A 25,000-nucleotide genomic window follows, 5' to 3' on the forward strand; every position below is an offset into this window, starting at 1 on the left:
TGCCACAATATACCTTCACAATTTCATACGCTCTGAAAAAGAGGGAGCCCCTCCCTCGCAGCCTACCCCCACCCTCCCAGTAAACCCCCTCGAGGGTCCCCAGTTCAAATTTCTGAAGTGCAGACAACGGGTGTATGTGTGGGGGGAGGGGAGGGTGGTGCTGGGGGGCCCGTGGGACTGAGCACCAGCAATAGAAAATCCACTGCATAGAGGAGAAAAAAGCATTTCCTCTCTGGTCTGGCAGGAGTGCCTTTTTTCCCCTGGCTCCCACCAGAGGCTTTTTACAAAACATGTGTTGCTGACATGTTGACAGATTGCTCAGTGAAGTGTTAGGCGCATGCACACGGCTGGCCATTTAGGGGGACATGGCTTCCTACCCAACATCCTCTACCTGAGGCACCATGTTTTATACATCATCCCCCAAAGAAAAAAAGGAAACAATAAAAGGTAAGGGAGTTGCTTCCTTTGTGAGGGAAGCAGAATATCAGAGAGCAGAGAGAGACTGCGTATAATGCTGCCTTAGCTGAACTGCGGTGACGGGGAGGAGCAACGGAAGTGCGAATAAGGGAGGGAAATGGTTTCAGGCAGGAAAGACGGAGATAAAGCGGAGAGGTGGGAAAAAGAGCTGGAGGATGCATGGTATGCTTATGTACATGTATGCAGGTGAGCTTGTCAAACCAATCAAAAAAAGCCAAAAGATCTCTTTGTCATCCTGCACTGAAACCACCAATAGCAGGCGGGAGGATGGATTGTGATCAAAGGCCAGCTTCCAGATCCAACTTTTGCTCCTATCAGGGTATCGACAGCACACGTCTTAATCGCCCTGCGGCTCCAAAAGTGCTGCCGTGGCAACAGGATGGAAATGGGGATCATAATGTATTCATGGTGCCGGCGACCTGGGGGCTGCGGAGCGCGCTCTCTGGGGACCGCACTTTACCCAGAGCCAGACGTGTCTGGGCAAAATCACTCCACACAAGACAGCAGCAGAATACTGAGGAGCCATGACAGGATGGAGGGAGGAAGGGAGAGAGAAAGAAAGAGAAAGAGGGGAGGCAGCACAGAGAGAGAGAGGGGTGGGGGGGCGGATAGAAATGGAAGCTGATGATAGGAAATAAAGACAGAGAAGGATGTTAAACAATGGCGGCTGAGTGGTGTCAGAGTTTACAGTAAAGGAAGGAGGAAAGGTTGCCAGTACTGAAACTTCAAACGACAAAGGCTCGCGGAGGAAAAAAAACAGGATATGATTGGTGGGAAGGGGCTTGCTGGGATGAGTGGCTCTACCTTGAGAAGCTTGATGCTGCTTGACCAGGTGGGTGGTTGGCTGGGAAATAAATTGCAGAGGAAATTGGTCCAGATTATCAGGGCCACAAAGAGACATGGCCCTTTGGCCACGGGCGAGGAAGGATAAATGGCTGGATGAGTAAATGAACAGAGGGATAGAGAGGGGGAAGATTGATGGCTGAGCAGATGGACGGTTCAGTTGGATCGAGAGTCCAGTTACCCATCAACCCCTGCATCCCCCCCAAACCTACCCCACCTCATCCTGAAAAATAAATGCTTACATTGGAGATACAGCTTGCTTTCTTCCAGGCTGAATGTAACGCGCTCTCTGACCCTTTCCATCCTAATGATCTCCCCCTCCTCCTCCTCCTCCTCCTCATCCACACACACACACACACACACTTCGCATACACACCTACAAAAATTCTTCCATGCACAAACAAACAAACAAACACAAAGCTATAGCCTGACCTGCTTTTCCTCAACAGGAGGGCAGCTACAACAGGCACCATGCCAGGTAAACATCCTCAAGCCTTGTGCGCTCACTGCAGAGGGTAAAGCTCAATGCTGGAAATACACTCTAAAATACAAGGAATAGTCAATTATGTTTAGGACTGAGAAGACATTCTTGGAATATATATTCCTCTTACGTGGCCCTCCTGCTGTATTTAGAAATAAAAAAAAATTTAAAAAACAGACAACTTTTTGCTGCATTTCATATCAAGGTTCCTCCTGTAACAGAAAGTCATAACACTCCCCCCTAGAGGTGATGATTCAAATGCATTAAGTCTCTCAAAATGAGAGGATTCACCTGCAGACTGCGGTGCGTCCTTCTGCACTAACTACCCTCCACACGTAGTGCACCCTCAGGCATTCAACCTAGGGCCACAGACAACTCCCCTGTCTGTCTTTCCCCCTTCCCTTCAGCTGACAGGTTCTTCGACTGCTAAGCTCCAACACGGACCTCTGTGTTTGAGATGACTGTGCAGAACAATCAAGGGGGAGAAAGAAAGCAAGAGGAGGAATGGCTACGAGAAGAGAAGGAGTGCGGGTGAAGAAGAGGTAGAGAGAGAAACAAGGACATCAACAACGTGTTCTCACAGAGAGATGACCCCTGGCCATCCCGAGGCATCTGGTTTATCTGGCTGTCTGGGTAAGCCACGCACACACCTAATGACTCCAGCCTGGTCCGTGTCCCATAGGTTTTTTTTATCCCGGATTACGGCTGGGGAATGACAATGGGCTGGTAAACTACTGCGCCTCACGTCTAAGAGCTCACATCAGACAAGGAGTTCTCCATGATGAAAAGAGCGAAGGTGAGGTGAGAGGAAGGTTCAAAGGTAGTGAGAAGTTAGGGTAGTAGTTTCTGAATTGTATATACAGTACGAGCCTTTAGGTTGAAGACACCAATAGTTTTAATGGTGCTGTATTGCTGATTTGTATGCATCATAAATAGTGTATATCATCTCAAATTGAAGGTCAAATATACCCACAACTCCAAGTTGCGCATAATGCCAATATGGTTTGGACTCCCTCTTTTTTCCCTCATGTTGGCGCTGCTCAACAGACCTCAATCTACTTCTGTGGTGGAGATTAGTAATCATCTAGGGTCTTCATATTGATGGCCAGGCTCAGCTTGTTTGCATATTTACTGGCCTCAGAGCCCAGTCGCCTGAGGTGAGAAGCAAATTACATTTCTGCTCACCCCCACGCGCACAACTCTCTCACACTCTTTTCGATTTCTATCCCTCGTTTTCTCCTCCGTTTTTTTTCTCCAACCTCGTTTCTCTTAACATGCTGATCAGTCATCCTGCAGTAAGCATCCTTGCCTGCCCCGGTTGCATCCGAATAGCGGTCTCATTTGGCTAACATCATCACAGCGTAATCTTGTTGGAGAGAGCAATCAGTTTACTTTGGAATTAGGTATTCCGTTGGCGGGCCCGGAGAGAGGGAAGGCTCACAGGGTTTAAAGGATGCAAACGAAAGCATGCTCTCCAGAATACAGTCTTGAGCCTGATTGGGTGATAACAACCCACACAGGCTCCATGTGAGAGTAATGAATGGCCAATGGGAGGCCTGAATAATAATGCAATTGGATTAAAATCCAATCACACGATGGTTTTGTCTGTTGACTTTGTTTGTGGGGTATGTTCTACAAACCAAGTTCATGATGAGAAAGATGCATCATGCTTTGACTGGGGGCACATAATGTCCTAATATAAAGATTACCACTCTGTTTACTACAGCCCAATCTCTCTTGACTGTCAGTCAGTCCTGCAGGATTTTGTTGATCTGATTTTATTGGACATGCGTTGCATATAGAATGAGCCTGCTAAGACGATGAAGTGACGGTAACAGTTCTGTGTTTCTTTGCTGTGTTAAATCAGCAGCTTATTTAGAGAATGGCTACCACAGGTGGTGAGTTACTATTTAATCAGGGATTTTAATGTCTTGGTTTATCACAGAGACATGTACCAAGCTGGCACGCTCTGCTAGCCAGAATCCCAGCCACTCTTTGGGAGGCCATCTCTTAGGAGAAGCTCTCTGATCAAATCGATTGACTCCTCCAGGATGATCGATCAGCCAGGCAGGTTGGAGGTGGAATAGATTAGATGACCTTTACATTCTCAGCAGTGGTGGACCCCCCCTACTGTCCACTGCTCTTAACATGAAGAGGACATCTCTGTATTACCTGACAGCATGGCTTTACTGTCAAGCCATTACATTCTGCCCCGACACACAATGTTCCCTCTGCCAAAGCGTAGTCCAGCTGGTGGCCTTGGAGGCCTTAAACGACACCCATCCTGCCCATAAAACTAAATTTATGAACCCACCTTCCAGTCCGAAAATGGCAATTAGCACTAAGGAACAAACGTGTTACTTCACACGATATTTGAGAATCCCTGTCCTTGTGGGTGGCTGTACTCGCCGTATCCTGAAGTATAGGAGTGGTTGTTCCACAGAGCCCTATAGCGGCCCCCACCCAAACACTACCCCCTGGCCAACAAAAACAACCCCTGGGAGGGGTAGAGGAGAGGGGGAAATGTTGAGTCGGTGATAGTGTAGCCCCAAAGTTCCTAAACTAAACCACAGTGGCTAGCAGGATGCCGTCACAGCTGGCTCCGCTCCTTCCTGTGGGCCCGCTCCACGGAGCTCAGCCTGCTGGGAGACATAAACCTGTCGGACTGGTCACTCTTTCCACCGCCCTCCATCTCCCTCCTTCCTTTCCTCCCATTACTGGCGAATTTGGCAAAAGCCATCTAAGGAAAAAGCCCTATGGGGATCAATGTGCAGTACATTTCCACCCAGGCATAAGCAAAAAATTCTCTGACCTTTTCATTAGGGAGTATTAACAGGATTCAAAAGCCTGTAGATGTTTCTGTTAGGTGTCTGTGAATGAGGTACATGTTGATTGGTTGAACTTTTCTTTGTCTCGGAGCCATGTTACATCCTGCCGACTCCTGGTGTAAATTAACGGAGGGAAACATGCCACTGAAAAGCTCTTTGGCATTTGATATGCTAATACAGAGTGTTAATTACAAACCAAGTGTTTGTTCATGTTACGCACTTCACACGACTGTTTATAAAATCAAACCAGAGTGGGAGAACGTTCACAACATGCCAGACACCTGTTCAGGTGCCACCTGATTGGAGGAAATCGGATTACCGCGAACGAAAGTATAAAGAAAACCTTCTTAAGGTATTTGCATTTTTGTATTTTCTCATTAATATTGTATTTTATGAATTAATAGTAAAAAAATAAATCATAACGTGCACACCTGACATGCATACTCAAAGAAGAGAGGAAAGAACTCAAGCTTTCACAAAGCATTTGTCAGAAATCCGAGCCCAGACTGTCCGTAAAGTTTTTTAAAATACGTTTTTGCCTTTTCTTTGTGCCTAGTTATGTTTCTCTGTATCTGCTTCATCATTATTCTGGTGAGCAGTCCCACGTTTGAAAGAGAAAAAAGAAAATCATTTGAATTCTGGGGACCCAGAGGAGAGTGAGCAAAACCCAGAGGTAAGATCCAAGCTCGCTCTCCGTGCCCTTCCGTTGGCTGCCTACCTGGTAAACATCTCCACAAGCTCCTTGCTTTCAAAACACGTCAACCGGTGCCTATGTACTTTAGACTGGCCGGCCAAGCAGGAATTGAGACTTTATTTGTTTTTTACTTTTTCCTGTCTCTCTTCCGAGCCACCGCACATAACCTGTCTGGCATTAATGATGTTGTTAATAAAATGCGGCTGGTCTGTGGGTGGATTTGCCTGGCAGGCCTGGTGCCTGTCCTTCTCAGAGATAAGCCCACTGCTGGCCTTATCTACCTCCCACAGCCCCACCCAGCAGTGCCGTGCACTGGACACACAACCAGTCAACTCATCACTGGCTAATTACCACCTCTGACTGCCTTACAAAGCAGGCCTGGACTCACATCGCTGCTGCTGCTGCTAAGATTGACTCTCCCCTACCTTGATTGTGTCTCTCTCTCTACCTCTTTGTCTTTTCTGCCCAGCCCCCTTTCCATTTAAACTTCCCCTTTCTTTCTCTGTCCTTCCCATGTCTTAATACATTTCACATCTCTCCTGTCTTGTTTTAAGGCAGTATTTTCCACCTGTCACTGAGAAGGGAATACGCAACAGCTACATGGTGGGTGGTCAGGTAAATCCTATGTCTACCTTCCAGCGTACGTATTTTGAAAAGGACTAATGTCATTTATGTTACAGCTTCTCAGTAAGAGCTTATGCCATTTGTGAGCCGGAGTCGGTTCAGTCTCATAGCTTCAGCAGGGCAGCCGAAGTCACTTGTGTTACAGAGGGAGGGAGCGGTTTCTTTTATTCAATTGTTTTCCACTTCCACGAGCGTGTGCCAAGGGGGAGGAAAGCGCCGGCTTAACACGCTCTGCAATTCAACACGGCCAGACGCAGTCCTATTAAGATTTAATGTGCCATTCTTCTGCTTGTGCCGCTGAAAAAGACTTGCAGGCTGAGGAAGAGAGTGAACAAAGAGCAGGCAGAGCCAGGGCCAGGGAGAGATGAAGAGAGCAAGAGAAACCGAGACAACCGCTCCATGGCCAGGTCTTTGTCACACGACTGAAGTCAGTATTTTCAAAGGGATGCTACATAGTGGAGGGGGAAATAACAACAGAGCCGTTGATATAGTGTGTTCACTCAGCGCGTGTAGTTCTAGGTGAGGACATAAGATTATCTGTGTTTTGTCCACATGTCATCCCCTGCTATTGTGGCTACCTACTTAAGAAAGAGGTCAACTGGATGAAGTCACAGCATGTGTTTAGCCTCTTGGGCGATGAATTATGTGTCGTCTAGAATGCAAAGTGCAAGCACGCAGGTGCTGCGAGCATGTGTGCGCGTGTGTGCGTTAATACGTGTGTGTGTGTGTGTATGTGTGTGTGTGTGTATGTTTGCATGCCTAAGCGGATGACTGATTGAGCAAGCAAATCCATGAGAGACAGCGTGAGTTAGATAGAGGGGGATGTGGCTCGCAGTTCTGACCATTGTCATTTCTGCCTTGAACACAAAAATACAGGCTCCTCTATTCTTATTTTGATTGTTTTTCCTGCAGAAAATGCAGTCCTAGTCTGACAAAGACCAATAAATACTTTATACAGTGCATAATGTGTGCTGTGTGAAGCACAAGGGAGAGGGAAGGAGGGCGTCCTCACGAGGGCATATGCTTTGAATTCCTAATGACACTCCTGTTAACGTTACTGGCACTGTCGCACCGAGAGGAAACGCACGGGGGATGCTACGCCATGGAGTCAAACATCTACTTTAATACTCCCTTTCTTCCCCTTTTCCGTCTCTGCCTTTCTGTCTCTCCCCACCTATTTCTCCTTCTCCCATAGACACATTGAATATTGCCCCCCACACAAACACACAGACAGGAAAGACTCAAGCCCAATTCTGAGAGCTCACTCTAGCATGAGGTCTCTTTTCAGTGGCTGCGTTGTGCCAGAAGTAGCTATTCTCCCCTGACCGCCTCTCCTCCTTTCAAAGCCTTGTAATCAGTGTGCTGCTCTTTGTACCAGGATGTCGCAAGACGCTCCGGCAAAAACACAGCAGAATTTCTGATGAACGGCAGTGGCTCAGAGTTCGGCTAATCAGGTCTTGCTCATGTCGCTTTCCTCTTATGTGAGGCCTTTTGAAGCAAATAAAGTCTTTGCAGTTTGGCACATTCTTCTTGGCAGCCACAAAGCAGCTGTTGGATCAATACACAAAGTTAGTTGAAAAAAAAGGAAACCCAGTACAACCAATAGAGCCTGTTGGAAACAGTTTGTAGAAAACATGGACTGCCAGGAGCCTGTTCATAGTTGAGGGTATTACTGAATGTTTCCATGCTGCTGACCCAAAGACTTGATGTAAATGAATCCGAACACTTCAAACAAACATGTCGTGGTTTGGAGTGAAAGGAGGAGAACATATATCAGCGGGTTTAAAAAATTTGTCTAGTTCCCTGTCGCAAACAGAGACCTCATATTAGAAATTTGTCTAAACTATTTCTATCATATTACCATCTCCTGCATTGTGCGGGGATTTTATTGTTTTTCACACAGTATTAATATTTCATTTGTATTTTTCTCATAAATCTGAAATGTATTTTATTGAAGCTGAGTGCATTTTGCAATGTCTACAGGGAAGAAGAAAGGGGAAATCTACATAATATAAATCCATATATGGCCCAGTTATCTCTCTCTCTTTCTCTGTTGCACCCTCTCTGATTGATTCCTTTATCTGAGGGAAGCAGAAGACATGCTCTGTTTGCTCGCACAGTGGCCGGCAGGAAAACAGAGAAAGACACTTATTAAAAAGGTCATCTCACAGAGGGTTAAAATAGCAGGGCACGGATCTCTCTAAGGGGAGCAGCCATGCCCCTCCTCTAGTGAAGGACACAAGAAAAGGTGTTGCTCAAGGGAGCTGGACCCGTAATGAAAGAATGGCCACCAGGCTGACAGCCCATGTGTGCACTGGGCTATTCAAATACCTTCAGAGACGCGGAATTGGAGAACTGACAGTGAAAGGCTTTGTGGAAATGCAATCTTCTGAATTAAACTCTGAGCTAGATGTGTTATTTTTATTTACAGTGTGGGCTAGCTAGTAAACACGAGTTGAAATGAGCTGAGGAGCGGGGTATTTCTTTGGCGAGCAGGTCTGAAGGCATGCTTCCGTGCCTGCCGATGCAATCTCATATCTATCATATGAACATGTCTTGTGCCAACTGAGAACAAAAGTCAAACTACAGACACTGTTTCTCTTTCCCCATGAAGGATCGGTAACAATACAGTACAGACAATGCAGTGAGACAGTGAGACAAAGCAATCGTGAAGTGTTTTTGGAAAGGCCTATGGAATAGCAATGCCTTCAGCCTCCTGTCTCCTCCCCAGGGCAGCCTAAAGCCCTGTCGGCAGGATGCTGATCCCCACACGGAAACCTGATCCGCAGCCATCCTGGAGCCGGAGGGGGGACGGGGGAGCGCTCTCCCCCCGTGGAGCCCCTCCACTTCTGCTCCAGAGTTAAAGGGGTGCTCTGGGGGAACATTCCTCCAGCCCTGCCCCAGCCAGCCTCCACTCTCAACTCTCTAGAGGAGCATTCTTCCAGCCCTGCCCTAGCCTTCACTGGGATCTCCTGGGGAGCATTCCTGAAGCCCTGCCCCAGCCCAAGACGGGCTCCCTGGGGACGCATTCCTTCAGCACTCTCTCTCTCTCTCTCTCTCTTCCTCTCTCCCCATCTCCCTCCTTCTCCCTCGCTCCCTTTCTCAGACTCTCGCCTTCCTCCGCAGTCCAGCATTAGCGCGATCAATAGCACCGATCGCATCAGGGACACGAGGCAATCCATACCCATGCGCTCCCTTAGCGCACTGCAGTGGTCACGGCTTAAGTGCATGGAAAGGTGTTATACCTCTGCCAGACGGGGGGGAGACAATGGCCGCCATTGATCGCGGTGACATGTAACATCTTTCTCTTTCTCCCCGTCCATCGGGCGTGGTCGACATGCAGCTAGAATCTGTTTAGACTTTATTCAGTCTGTTTTGTCTCACTCCTGTTGTGAAACTTGTGTTTTACTGTAGAGCCCAGACACAGCATATAACAAGGCCCAGATACAAAACAGGTGAGGCAGTGGGTGTATATGGGCATGTCTGGCTCCACTAATACACTGTATGCGCTTATGGGACATCAGCTGGGGGGGAAAACGAGCCGAGTTCTGTCAGGGAACAGCAAGCAAATCTCCATATGTGGATTGGTTCCAGTCAAGCTCTGCAATTTGTTTACCAAAAATAAAACATTTGAAATTGTAAAAATGGAGGGTTTAGCAGGTGCTGCTGGTTGATTAGAAAATGGTTCTAATAAAGGATCCATCTGTGAGTAGAGACTTGATGTAAGGCAGATTAATTGGTCATGGATGTCTACATAATGCCACATAGGAAATCTCCTCCCATATTCCCATATTCCGGCGAATACACAAACACACACGCACGCACACATTCAAAGTACTTAGTATGCCATCTAGAAGTTTCTTTTCTCCCACTGTGTTTGAATACTAATAGAGTGTTTCTGCACAATCACAATACCCTAATGGCAATTAGATTCTTTTGTTTGGTTTCCACGGGGGCTCTTATCCAAACTGTGTTTTTTTTCATCATTGAGCAATTAAGAGTTATTTGTCCGTAAGATTGACATTTATAAAAGCCAGCCTTAATTATAGCAGGAATATGGCTGAGTCAGTCATGACCACGTTGACGACATAAAAGGCCTGCCCCTGAATCAAACACACATCTCTAATCACATCACTATTTCCAGAGTATTACACCGCCGAATACTTCTAATTAAAAGATCATTTCAATTCAAGCAGTCCCCCCTATGTTTTAAATAATGCCCTTTGTGTTTTTATTTCCCAAACAGACTGAATCTGTGTCGGCTTGATGGAATTGGGTGTTACATCGGGGGAAAAAAAAGGGTGACAGGAGGTTCAGCACTTAGTTTTTCTCAAACCAATGAATGCTTTTGTTGGATGACAGTAATGGGAAAGTGAACAGTGCATTGATTTTCACACCTTTCGTCGACTGGGCGTCACGTTGTATTTGCGCACACATGAGCACACCAGAGGCACACGTACCTGTAAACAAGAGCGCCTGCACGTGCAAAGTCACTCTATTACGACGGACGTGCATGCATTTGTGCTCAAATTAACACTGACGGGGGCATGACAGGATGCACGTATGCATGCTTACGTACACGGACTAACAAACACAAGACCCAGTTTGGGAGAACTGCTTACAGTTAATGGAAAATCTCTGTAAAACTCGTGGGATATCTACCCCATAATTTGTGGTTTGCTGATTGTGGGTTGCAAAATATGAAATCAAACTGTGCTTGAATGTAAACAGACTAGAGACTACACAGTGTTCTCCTAAGCAGAACACGATAATAAACTGTAGCTACTTTTACGACACCAAAAAGGGTAAAAAGCTGCCTTATGTATCGACTAACGTCTGAACCAATTAATGTCTGTTTAGCATGCCTTGTGTGTACTTGACTTGACTGACTTCGCTTCTGTACTACATCAGAAACGGGATCATTACATTTTAGGCTGTTCGTGCTCTGTTTCTGAACGAGATGAGAAGACACAGGGTCTGTGCCCAAACATCAGGAAATGTGTGTCAGATGGTGTTTCTCGACGCGGGCCCATCAGGACGTGTAAAGGAGGACAGCAAGTCCAGGAGAAGCACATGGAAACCTTCAGTTCACATCATTAGTTCTGTCTGCCACCTTGTCAGGGTATTTATAGCCCTATTCATCCATCAACAGGTCAATGACACAGTCTGCCAATGGCATCCTTCTCTTTCAGTCCCACTACGTATTACTACTGCAGCTAGCTAGCGTTGGGACCGGCTAAGGGACTTTCCTGGAGCAAGGATCTGTTTCCAGTTGGTGGTCTGGTTACTCTGGGACCTCATAGCTGCTCTCTAGTGAAATGTTAGAATTAGTATAGTGCTGTATAAAATGTTACACTGAAACAGGCAAGGACACAATGCACATGCTATAAATACACATCCTGTAGCCTACAGTGATCTATTACGAGGACACATGGAGGCCTATTTGTATGTCACGGCTGTACATATTGATGCACAGCACATCTAAATAATGTGCGATGTGTGTGAGGCCTGCGTGTGCCTGTGTTGTTGGAGATCTACCAAGAAGACTGGTAGTCTGCTGCTCCCCTTGGTGCAGTGTACTAACACACATAGTGTGGCATATTCTCTGGTGAAGGCGTAGAGCGAGTGTGGGAGTGGGAGAAGAGCTGAGTGGCAGAGTGGAGGGGAGGCTCGGTGGGCTGAACGTTGTTTACCTGTCAGCTGGCATTGATTAATCTTGTGTTCGGTGAGATCGCTCAGCGACTCGAACACCTGCCGGCAGCTGTCGCAGCTGTGCAGCGCGGGCTCCTCGTCCTCCTCCTCTCCCTCCTCTCCTTCCTCTGGAGAGAGCAGCCTCTTCCTCAGACGCCCGGTCTCACCATCCTCCGCCGCCCTCTCGAGGGCGCACTCTGGATCTGCCGAGCCACAGGAAATGACAGCACCACATAGTCAGAGGGGTGACCCACACAGTGAGGCACTACAGCTTCCTCTGGGTGACAATAAAATGGATTTCTAGACTCTGGATTTAATAAAAACAATAATAAAAGCTGTAATAAAAATGCAGGTTCAATTTGGGCCTCTGTAACTCAACCACTCATGCCATAACAGAACTGTTGGGCAGGTGAGGGTGAGAGATATACAGGCACACACAGACAGGGTGGCACAATGCTCGCACACACAAATCTAACACACACACACACACACACACACACACACACACACACACGCACACACAGCTCTGTTATTAGAAAATGGTTTTACGTTGTGTTTGCCCTGCTTCACCCAAGCAAAACTTCAGTATATGAAACTAGACTGATGGGAATATGTGTAGTTAATAAATCCTGGATTGCAGTTTTGGCTCGACCAAAGAAATATGAAATTCCACCAGTGAGTGCTGAATTGCATCAGTCAGCGTCGATCCAAGGAGACAGACCTTGCCATATTACCCAGACATCTAGGCCAGAAGAACAGTGGATGTATGGAGCGTAGCACAGTAAGACACACACAAAGCTGAGATTGGTGTGTGTTAGGCTGTCGTCACGACACACTTCCCTAAATTATTCAGCCTTGCTCGCAGGCAGCCGCGGGTCGCGCACATCAATATTCTTCAATCCATCTGCAGTTTTGTCTCTTGTTGGCTTTGTGCTGTAGCAGTGCCAGGGGTGGGCGACTTGACTACCCTGAACCCGGACTAGGAATCATCTTTCACAACACCAGCATAATCTAAAGTTCTTCACGTGGCGCTAAAATATTCGGACGACAAATCAAACCTCGCAGCGAACCATAAACATCTTCGCTCAGAAGCACGGTAAAGCAAATCTGTCTTGCAGCAGCTTCTTATAAATAGGCAGCATAGCCTGCAGCCCTCTTTCTCCCCCTGCTGTGACCATTACACTTCACAATAAGACTGATTAAAAAGCCATACTTACAATCAAACAATCATGTCACCCTGGTTTAAGGCTTTGTGGGGGAGAAGAGCCCTTGCACTTCACTGGCAGCCATTTTAAGCCCCACTGATGCAAGTGTTCCTCAGCTTGTCCTAAAACTCCGGAGGGGAAAACGTTAGGAGGAAGCCTGTTTTTTCTTTTCGCCTAGCACACAGTTAACAGCGCCTCAGGACAAAGGAGTGTGCGGCACCGACGCGTGCAGGTGTGGGTGTATATATACCGGGTGTATATACACATGGGCGGCCATTTTAAGTCCTCGTTCTGTAGGGTGCTCTGTGTAATTCCTTGAGGAAAGACGTTCCAGAACTCATCAAGGCCACCCAGGATTTTTCCTTTCCCCCTCTTGCGCCAAGTATTGATGTAACATCACACCCTCCATTGTCCTTCCCTCTTGGCGACTGAGGCTCTCGGAACATGCCCTCTAAAAATATCAGCACTGTGGTCCCTGGTGGGACCATGCAGAACAGAACAGAAGGTGTTTCAAGAAAATGAAAATCCCAACCCAATCCTCACAGATGCAGGCCTTTCTTGCTCTGGGGGAAACACTTCTGACTGAGGCCAAAAGCCACACAATATAGACTTATGATTCATCCACACACACAGGCGCCGAATTCACAATATGCACCGAAATGTGATGTGAACACTTCATGTCTTTTTTTTTTTTTAACAGGGTGCCTGTGGAGGAGGTTAAGACTCTTTCCAAGACTTTGTCCAACGGCGTTTATGAATCATTAATTTCTCTAATATTACAGCTCAGGCCTGTCAGATAAAACAACTGATGGCTACATTCAAGCATTTTTATGTTTTTAAGTGAAATGTAAAAATGCATTTCTCGGTGCAGAAGGCAGATGCATTTTATTCTGAGGCTCATGAGGTTGATGTCCTCACATTAGCTGCACTTACATGGACCCTAATATTGCCCTGACAGACAATAATGAGCCAGTCAGAATGAAAATGCCTCATGCAAACACCGCAATCGGAAGAGACTAAAGCCAGGCTGATATACAGTTTTTCGGGCTGATGCCGATACCATAAAATAATTCCCATATCGGCCAATATACACACAAATGTGGTTATCAAACACTTGTGACAAAAAAATGAATGGAAGTAGGATATTACAAAGTTTACGAGTACCAATAAACTTTTGTCTAACATGACGTCAAACTTCCCCTGAAATTTAATAATTGTAAATCTTCACTGTGTTCTTCAAAACCAAAACGTTTTCATAAATGGTCGATATCAACAACATATACACTGGTATCGATATGTCTGTGACAGGCCGATATCGGCCAACCGATATATCAGTCGGGCTCTAGGAGAGAGGAGGCTCTAGGAGTTCAATAGGAAAATATTAGTGGCTGACATCCATGTTAATGCTAAAACTGATCATTTCTCTCTGGTTGAAATATTCTTTCTTTCTGCCGCATGTGATGGTAGTGCTAGGTGACATGAACAAGGTTACGGTAGGGACAGAAGCATTGGGATTGCATAACATAACACCACTTAATACCTTCACTTGTATTTTTGACATTCGGTTTGTACCTAATAAACTGTCCTCTATGAGGATCCAGCTGGTAAATCGCCTTAAAAGTTGAAAAAGTTGTTGCTTTGTCAACAAGACGTATGCTGAATTTACAAGAACTTAGTGCTTAATTGATTGCTATCGATTAAGGGCATGTAGACCTACATCTTATTAGATCACTTAAAGGGTAATTCCACCAATTAAACCATTAAAGTGTGTTTACAGGTATTGGGGAGTAGTACTGCATATTAAAAAAAAAAAAAGTCTCTCTTGGCTTGAGAGGAAGATGCATGTAATCTGATAAATAACCTCCAGTGGCTGAGTTTTGGGAAATGGAGGCGCCCGGTTTGTGAAAAGAAAGAAGAATAAGTACTAATTACTAATACTACTGTTTACATATAGTACAAAGTAGTACTCCCGAAGACCTGTAAACACACTTTAATGTGCAAAATTGTTGAAGTTACCCTTTAATTTTAGCATCTGCCTAAATCTCTAATCACAATGATCAGATCAGGTTGAAGTACTATCGTTCATGTAACCGCAGCTGCTGTTCTAAGGGTATTAGATCTATGCTAACGACTAAATGACAAACGATTTCGGACACACTGAGAGATTAAAAGCCGAAGAGCTTTATGCATGAGTTTGATTTTCACTCCCTTGTTTTCTCTTGTTTCGAATGACAAGTTTCAGCTGCAACTTCCAGTGAATCCAACCTGGGTCGGCGCTTTTGGTCGAGCCGAGTGACCTCCGGTGCACCACTGTGATGCTTTGCTGGAAGTGTAAACTGCTACATGTTTGTGGGGGGGATGGTTGGGGGAGCGGGGAATGAGGGGGTGGCTTGACATGGCAAGGTCACGTCCAACCCTGGGATTAAAGGAGCCACGTCAATACTGAGGTTCCTGTGCCTTTGGGCCTCATACAGTAATCCATCAGATCAGGACATCCTCTTCTACCAGTCTCTACAGGCTGGACAGCAGATCAATACCAGCACGCTTGGAAATCTTGACAATCAAATGTGGAATATGGTGGGGGAGAAGATGTGTGGCATATTGAGAAATTTTTCATCGTGCCTAACGCGCTTGTTAATTTTGTTAATCAGCTTGACAATGTCGCTGGAGAAGGTGAAGACAAGAGGGAAGCTTCATTGACCGCTGATCCATATTCTGATAAGGTCAGCTCGAAGTTGGATGATCGTAGCTCGGACTGAGAAATTATTCATACTGGGAATATAATAAAGATCAGACTGAAAGAGTTTTAAAGATGAATTTTCAATCTTTAAGGTACTAAAACCACATTAGTACTGCACTAATAAAAAGTGGAAATCTGAATGGTGATTGACATCTTTAGAGGCATGTAATATCTGTCTGAGTCCGAGTCCATCCATCATAGCGTACACACTCTTGTCTCTTATGGAGCCCGGTGACATTTATCACGCCACAACTTTCATCTTGTGAGTTGAAGAGTCCCCTGGACCCCCCACCCTTATATTATTGAATATTTCTGCTCTTAAATATTTATAACCTTTTAATTGATATTCTTTTCTCTGCTCCATTAGCCCCACCAGGGACCCGTGGTCCCCAGCAGGGGAGCCTGTGCTCGTACCCCCACTGTCTGGCCCACACACTGAGACAGGTGGAGACGCTGACCATGGGGAGAGGAGGGAGGGGGTGAATGTACAGGAATTCTCAAGGGGGAAAAAATACAAAGAAATCGGTCGAATCTTGCTCCGAAAAGTTAACTCTTACCATGAACCCTGCTTTTTAACCTCACTGGAGATTTTCTGTCTAACCCTATCTTAAAGATGAAATGAAATATTAAGCGCCTCAGACAAGGAAAAGTTGTTGTTGGGTACAAAAGCAGTTTTTGGAGTGCAACATGTGATGGATGTCAGTGTTTCATACTGAACTTCATTCAGATACGGCCCCAAATCACTGAGCAAGTGAAGTGTGAAATCACTGAGGGCGATGTTCTTCGTTGCCTGTAGATACAGTATGTCTGGCTCCATCAGGGCTTAGCCTCAGTCTGTCTTTGTGCAATGAAAGACCTCAGTGTCGAAAAACATCATTACCAGCTCACCCATCTCCTCATTTCCCCATCATCTCCCAGAGATCCTGATCCTATGATGCCCCTCCTCCCCTGCAACCCACCCTACAACCACCCACCCCCAAGTTCGAATTAAGAATTTATTTTAACCAGCGAGCAGCTTCTGTCGACACATGTCGGCGGGCTTGATCAAAGGTGAGTACGCTCCTTTATCAGAGTGAGGGAGGCTGTCAGAAATAGGAGGACATTAAGATTGAATAACCTTCACACGGTTGCCGGCACCTCATTATTTAAAAATCTAAAACTTTTGCAGAGCACCCGCCATATATAGGTCACACTACATTCTAATGCCACATGTGCCTCCGAGTGTATCCTCCTCTGTGTGGATGGGATTTGGGGGCCCTCCACTTAGACCGTCACATCCACTGATCCCCCATCATTAAAGAATGTCATGATCCGACGACGAGGCTGTGAGCTCGACACTTGCCAGATTGTTAACGATCGTCAAGAATTTGCATGGGGGTGGGTGGGCGGCGGGGATGTCTGTGTTCATATGGTTGGTGCGTGCAATTTGATTTATCTGCTTCAAGTCCCCCAGATTCATATTAAGGACTAATTGCTGTTTAATATTTTGATGCATGATGCATTGAAATCTGAAAGTAGATTAGCAGAGGTGTTTGTCAAAAGCAGTTTCTCTCAAAACGCTAAGCACGTTACGAGCGCGAAGCGGTGGCAGAAAATGTTGCCCACCTTGTTGTGTATGTTGCAAAAAAACAAAACAAAACATGCAGTATATTTATGAAAATTTTATGATGCGTGCAAAAATGAGAGTGGCAAAGACGCCAAACAATTACAGGAGAGGCAAAAACAAGCGATGAAAGGCAGCAGCAGCAGATATAATCACAGGTACGCAGATGTTAAAGTCTCGACGCCAAATAAAGCATCTAAAGAAGAACGCAAATCAAAGCGGCTGAATGGGGGAACAACATTTGAACACACCAAATGCTCCCTCTCTCTCTCCCTCGCCCCGTCTCACACGCTCTCTCACAGGGAGTGATAATATTGAACGGAGCGCCTTGCTATGCCATTAGTGCAGTAAAACATCAAAGGAAATGAATAATAGAGAATATGATTTTCTGAAGTGCTGGAGTGAAAGAGTCCTTTCCTCTTCCTGCTGTAGCGTGCTCCTGCAGCACATTGATCTGTGGGGCAGCCTCAGCCTCAGCCAGAGCTCCAGTCTCAGGCGCCGCACCACACCGCCACGCTACGCTACTCTACGCCACGGCACCTTGCCACCCAGACGCCCCTTCAGATCTCTAGAACACTTCTGTTTGCCTCAGTCCACTCCACTTTGACAGAGCTGACACCCCGCTCCAAAAAAGCAGCCTCGATCTGACATAGCCGAGAGCGAAAAAAGAAAAGAAAGAGAAAAAAGAAAGGGATGTATATATAAGAGAGAAGAAAAAGCGAGGAGCATGTGGTTATAATTACACACAGGCAGCGCAGTGGTAAAGCCAAGCTGCAGATCTTAAGCCTGCTCGACACTCTCTGTGTAAAAAAGCACGCTGCCTCATTAAATCTCAGATATCATACTGTTCCTGCCCCTCTATACCATGCATAATACTGTCTGTCTTTTAGAGGGTCTCTTTTGTTAGCATTTCTCCTTTGCCTTTGCCACATATCAAACATGAATGAGAAACAGGATGCAGGGTCTGCAGAACGCTTGCAGAGTCACAGAAGAGCACAACTGGGGGTCTACTTATGAGGCAGATCTTGACACCATGTCTGATTAAGCCCTTAGCTTGTCAGGAGACTAATGGCTATTGTGGCCGTGTCTGTCAAAGTGGCAAATGCATGAAAAGCAGGTAAGCTTTTCCACTGCCTTTCAATTTGACGTTAAAAAGAGCTTGTTTGGGCCATAACCAACCATAAGGATGAATTACTGCTGTCACGATAAAAAGACCGTCTGACGCACAAGCGGCAGAGGGGCATTTTAAAAAGTTAGAGGTGACAAATAGCGAGAGAAAAATCCCGGCATCCTAAAAGTTTACTGCCACAAACACAAACGCTTCTCCCGTTGACCATTCGCCGAGGGGGTTAAAAAATAAATCAGTCAGACGAAGTCAAATGAGGAAAGTGAGAAATTAATTTGTGCGCCCTCCTGATTTCTCCACAGGCAGACATCGATCATGTGGCGGCTGTCTCCCCTCACTCTGGAGATAGAGGTGGTGGAGGGACGGGGAGGAGAGGGGAGCTTCGTGTGTCTGAGGGGGTCGTTGTAATCAGGCACACTCATTAGCTCTACTTTGGCTCTGGATGACAGGAGGTCTCCGAGGCAAGTCTGCCTTTTATGCCCAGTCCTTCATCCCTTGAGCTGGGGTTGAGAGGGGCTAAACAGGCAGTTTCTTTTCCACAGAACCACCCACCAATAGCCATCGATACACATTAACACAGCAGCAGATAGATATCGCTCTGCTTTTTTTTTTTTTTCCAGAGATGAGCAAAAATGTTGCGTGTTTACCGCAATATCCGAAGCATTACACGCTCAGGGGTCAAGCGGAAACGCGCGAGAAAGAGATCAGAAACTGCACTATCTGTGCTCCGAGATGTCCGAGGCGTGAGGCCTGCTGCTGCTGCGTTTCAAGAAACTTGAATCTACATTTAAAGACCCTTAAAACAAGAATACTGTAGTCGAAGGCTGCTGAGAAAAGCCGGGATCTATCTGTATTTTGCACTCTGAAAGCTATGGGTAAATGCCGGACTAATGTGGCAGCCTAGGAGTATCCAGGGTCCCCAGCCTGCTGGGCAAAACCATCCATATCGGGTTTAAAATAACCACGCCTGAGACTTAACCTTTACCAGAGACAAATGAAATGAAAATATACAGTGTGGTGCATCAGGAGCAGGCTTCATTCATAGGGGGCTTTCTGCTAGCCTGACCTGAATTACCGCTCTGTTCCTGGAGGGCCACTGTGAATGGCACGCGTGCAGACAGGACACATTCATCTGGGTAGCTCTATTCTACATCATACAGAGGGTTGGGAAACAAAGAGTCTTAAAAAAAAATCGGCAGGAACACACAGACGGACAGCTTTAAGCACACCTGCATGCATGCATGCACACAAACACACAAACAAAGAAAAGGAGCTCCACCGCTCTGCCACCGCTATAAAAACACATGCAACCGTGCAGTTTACATTCTGAAAAACCTCAAAAACAGGAAATACATACTTTATGTCATTCTGAGCCCAACAAAGATTTTACACAGACACACACACACACACACACACACACACGCACGCACACACACAGACACATGATCCACTTTCCAGCCGAAAATGATGAAATATGAAATGGAGCATTACCGCTTGGAATGGCAGTCTGCCCGGGACTGTGCTGGTCCTCTGTCACATTGTCTTCTACTGCCAGAAAAAGAGAACGGGGAGAAAAAGAGGGAAAGAAACAGTTAACAGTGAAAAACAAGTTAGACACATTGAGATTTCCTTCTTTTTTATTATTTACTATTGAGATTTTCTGTATGGAAACTCCAGGAGATTTCAACAGCTTTCGACAGCTCAACCTGTGGTTTGGGAATCCACACAAGCCTTTCATATGTATGAGGTTTGGCAACAAGGCAAACAACCACCCACGTAAATAACATATTGGACTGGGTAATGACTTGATGAATTATGAAGGTCTCCCATGAAACGTCCTCCCAACATCAACAGTGACCAAGTAGAAAACACCTTGATGACTGCATGAGCGAGGAGGTTGTACAGTGCCACGGTTAGCTGAATTAGACGGGTATCAAAAGGAAAATTTGTAGATTCCAGAATAAACACGGACCTTCCTCACGCTGATCCAAACTTAAATGCAAAGAAAATGTACCTTTATCAAATAAACATATTCACACTACGTGTCATACGAGCCAAAGCAAAGCCGCAAAGTGCTTTTGCTCTTTAACAGGATGGCTGACAAAACACTGACGGCTTGATCGGCACTCAGATCTGCTCATTAGGCGCATGGCAACTAAACCACTTTTGACTTTTTTGACAACAGCGCTGGCCTTGAAAAACATGACTTCTGTTTAGTAAAAGGTAGGAACCTTTTACATTGGAGCCTTTTTGGGAACTGGTGAGAGTTCCTTGTGGCATGTCAAGTACAAGAAATGAAATGGATTTTAACAGCGGGAAGAGAACAAAAGAGTCTCCCACCTGTTCCATGTAAAATGAGGGTCTCACTGAGGACTTCTTACGCCTCTGCCTTCCACCCCTGCAGTTGAAATGCATTCTCCATTATGTCTTTTCTTTCTAGCCTTTCATTTTCCTGGGCAAAGAGGAAGGGGGAGTCTGACAGGACCTCCCAGTAGGGGAGTGTGGCAGTGACTGCCAAAGCAGAAACTGGCGCACTTTTAAAATCGCACAAAATATCCTGTACTTTGCATAATTAAGGCAGGATCCTATGGTGGCAGAAGCCTTTCCCTCAGGGGAGCACGAGTCAGTGTCAAGCAGGGTGTCAAACCTCAGTGAAAAATGAAGAGGAAAGTGTTGAGCTGTTTCTTATGAAGATGGCAAACGACGGAGCGACCGTGTTTCGCTGTCGGGCCTTGTCCAGCCAAAACCGAATACCCAGGGAAGCGTCTTTTATTCGAAAATGCCACTATTCACTCAAAAAAATGATCAGAAATATTCCCTTTAGTAACAAATTTTAGTTAATATGCTAAACAAACGGTCATGGGTCTGGCAATTAATTAACTAAATCAATTAAAAAGTGATGGAATAGACATAGTTGGACGCCGTGGAGGTATATCCCTCTGAGCCAGCGAGGAGGACTGCATCAGCCAACGCAGGAACCTTGTCCTGTTAAAGCAGGCCTTAGTGACTGACGCCCTGAGAGTTTAATGAGTTTCTCCAGCGCTGTTGAGCGCCTTGCATCCAGGATCATTTAAATGGGCTAGGGATAGGGGGTCCTAATAAATCCCCCATGGTTCTATCAGAGATTGGTGGTGGGAGCTGGAGTTTTTGTTTTGATTACCGTCCCTGTTGGTGAGACGGGGGAGTTCAGGCAGAAAATTCTATCTTACAATGCCATAAGAACTTAAATATTATGGCAGTTTGCAGCGATTTGTCACCACAGTGAACTTATTAAAAGTTTTGTCATTTAAAAGTAAACAACTTCCATCACAGTGCAAATGCTTTTTTCTCATTTGCACCTGTCTGCTAGATAATTAATAGCTGGCTAGGAGCGATGGCGGAGGGGCGAGCCGTCAAGTGAGGGGCAAACTCCTGTGATGTTTCGTAGCAGCTGGACATTTGATCAGCAATCATAACACAGTGCAAATACAAATGGCTGGACAGTTTTTTAATTAATGCACTCTAAAGCTTGTGATCACCTCACAAAGACTATACCTGAATACAACCCAGTCCACGCGGCTGTTAATTCGTCACTGCTATCAGTTAATTAATGTTTGACAAGGTACAGTGTATCACTCTGTCAGTGACAAACTGTAATCATGCTGCTAGGTTTTGTTGATACAATACCAAACACACATGGGACCGTTTCAGCACTGCTCCTTTGATTTTCAAAACGGCGAGCAGGAGAAAAAAAAAAGTAATCCCACACAACAAGTGGCACCGCATTAAAGGCCACTAATTAACACACTGGCCACACACACAAAAATGACCGTAGAGTAGCTGTCATTTTATTCCGAGTGATAATCCCCAAGACGGGGCATTTCCTTTTTAAGGTTGAATTAATTCTCTACAGATTAGGGAGCAAAAACAAAAACAAGAAAAAATACAAAATTACAAACAAAACAGATTGATCACCGCATGAACACCCTCGTAAAACTAATGATTTCATCGACATGAATAAGCAAAAACATGACAAACTCTCAGCAGGTTGGACCTTTCCTCATCCATCAAATGAATTCCTGTTAGAGAGTGCGCTCACATAAACATACTGTACATTTCCCCTGCTTTTACTTGTGTGTGTGTGTGTGCGCATGCTTGTGTGTATGGACATCTCGCAGCAATTCTCAGACATAACACACACACACAAAAAGCCCTGAGTGTGTTCCTGGATATGCGTGACTCATCTGCTTGGTTACAGCCAGCTTGGACGATACAGTGCCGAACACAATGGCTGTGTAATCCGCCCTGACTGACCGGGAAGGAGACGCTCGCCACAGGGACTACAACTCAATTTAGCTCGGGTCAAGAGGTCAACCCTCCTCAATTAGGGCTGGGAAGGGAGGGAGGAGGACACACACTGCACATGAATAACTTTCTTAATGAGCATTATTTGAACTGGTGATTAGTGTCATAAATAATTTGCAATAGAGGAGCATGTTAATCACGTTGCATAATATTTGTAATCCTTCGAATGTTGCCATGTACTGTTAGCAAATCGTGAAAAAAAAAATAAAAAATCCACTAGTAGGAATAATAAAAAAAAAAAGAATCAGTAATCTCATTATGCAATTACTGCAAATGTAGCTTCCAAAAAATATTAATGCTATTCATACAGGAAAATGAGATAAGCCGAGGAAACGTATCATTTCATTTGCAACAGTGGCGCGAATCAATCACTGTCTCTGAATCAGAACTCCTTCTCCATGTGGCAGACAATCCATGACAACAAGAGAGACACATGCCATGGAGTAAGAAGAGATATCGGCCAGCTCCCGCGACACCCCAGTCCAACACGCTGAGCCGCATGTCAAGAGCACTGACAGCCGTGCTAATGGGATTTTTCCACGGCTCCATCATAATTTCCTTAATGATAATGCTAACCATATTTTTGTGTCACATTAGAAAAGTGTTAATGGGTGTTATGCCACAGATCATTAATTGTGAACAGACTGGAATACTGCAGCTTCCTATAAACTGAAGAGTGACGCAACTGTTCATAGACGTCTTAACAGGGGAGGAAAAATCAGAGCGGATTACGCCGTGTTTCTGCATTTGCAACTGTTCAAATTAAGAAGGGGTCTTTTTTTTTACACACATTTAAAATCACACTGAATACAGCGTGTGCCTGGAAGAAGGAGCCGAATGAGTTTCTGAGTTCTCGGACAAAAATACTTTTTTTAGTTTCACAGGCCTGTGCTTATGGGGAGTGGAAGGGGGAGTGGTTATGCGTCTCTGGGCATGACGGTCAACTTTCTTTTCTCCAAAAAGAAAAGCTCAAATTATGACAAATGTGGGTTTATAAAAAAAAAAGAAGTTAATTTTATTTTTCTCGGTGGGCCAAATTTAAATGGTAGTTTTATTCTCAGTTTCCTGACATGAAAGGAAATAAAAATGTACTTTACGTCCGAGCAGAGGAATTTTAACTTATAAGCTGTATTTTTAATAGGCCTTGAAACACATCTCACAAATCAACCTGTTCTGTGTCTTTTACATTTAAAGTGTGACATAGTATTTTCTTTCATGTATGGCCAAGCAAAGCTCCAGAGTTCACTCATGTGGCGGCAAAATTCAGCTCCTCAGAAGCATCAAATATTTAAGGTGTACATGACACAGCGCTGATTTCATGACAACCGCTGTACTTAAAGTAAATGGCGCAGAAAATATATTTATATATGCGGATGACAGACCTGGAAACTTCCAACTCAGCCAATGAACACATCAGGACTGACTGGAGGCTTGTGAGTGTCATTTGTGCTCCGAATGAAAATATCAAACCCAGCCTCGCTCACATTATTCAGGAAGTGCTGTAGGACAGGCAACGTGGCAGTCATCACACTCTACATGCAGGATTTTGGAGCGAGATCCTCCTTCCTCGCTGCTCAACCACCGACTGAGGCAATGTGCTGACCCAAAGCCTCTGCACATCAAAACAAAATTACAATGTGCCTACAGTCGAGAAATGTGGAAGGCTCAGGATTGAGTAAATGTCAGTGGCTGGGGTGAAGTGTTTGCATATAAGCGAATGATGTATGGTCTCGTCCTGTGCCATTTATTCCCCCAAGCAATAACGTAGCCGGATCTGTCTCTCAGACTTAATTGAAACGGGACTTGTAATGTTGCCCTTTTCCTCGATGGGACCAAAAACATAACCTCTGACTCCCACAACCAGCCAATACAGAGGAGGTGGGTGTGTGTGTTGGGGTGCACAGGGGGGAGAAGAAAAAAAGAAGAGTGCCAACTGTCACAGCATTATTTTCTCATCTCCTCTACATACACTTCATGTCCATACCAGTCCCTAAAACGCCGCACTTGATGCCCGCTCTACCTTCCCTTCCCTCCATGTACCATCGGCACCTCTTGTTTATTTTCCCTTCCGCAGAACAAAGTGTTCTTTCTTGCGCAAAAAGAGCGCCGTCCACATTGACCAGTGCCTCAAGTCGGCAGAAGACAACCTATAAAAGTGAAACCTGAACTCTGCAACCCCGCTCCGTTCATGAAAAACGCACGCAGGCTCGCACACGAGCACGGATTTAAAGGTGCCACTTTTGTGTTGACAACACACGCCGAACAAAAATAAAGTCTGCAGATAAAAATGATAAGAAATGAAATCCTGTCTTGCACAAACAACAGCGAGGACAACAGTGTCAGG

General features: G+C 45.4%; 1 protein-coding gene across 4 annotated transcripts in view; it reads right to left on the reverse strand.

Moving 5' to 3' along the window:
* LOC311266825 (zinc finger protein 521-like) overlaps nt 1–25,000 on the reverse strand; it is a 90,750-nt gene that overhangs the window by 63,200 nt on the left and 2,550 nt on the right. For 2 of the 4 annotated variants that reach the window (XM_084369413.1, XM_084369411.1), the window contains exons 2-3: nt 19,804–19,860; nt 11,641–11,841 (exon numbers count right to left, since the gene is read on the reverse strand). In XM_084369413.1, the coding sequence (XP_084225539.1) occupies nt 11,641–11,841; nt 19,804–19,860 (258 nt within the window). The remainder of the gene's footprint in view (nt 1–11,640; nt 11,842–19,803; nt 19,861–25,000) is intronic. The other 2 variants (XM_084369412.1, XM_084369414.1) reach the window with 2 other exon arrangements.

Source organism: Pagrus pagrus, assembly GCF_965226575.1.
Source record: "Pagrus pagrus genome assembly, chromosome: 12".
NCBI classification, from domain to species: Eukaryota; Metazoa; Chordata; class Actinopteri; order Spariformes; family Sparidae; genus Pagrus; species Pagrus pagrus.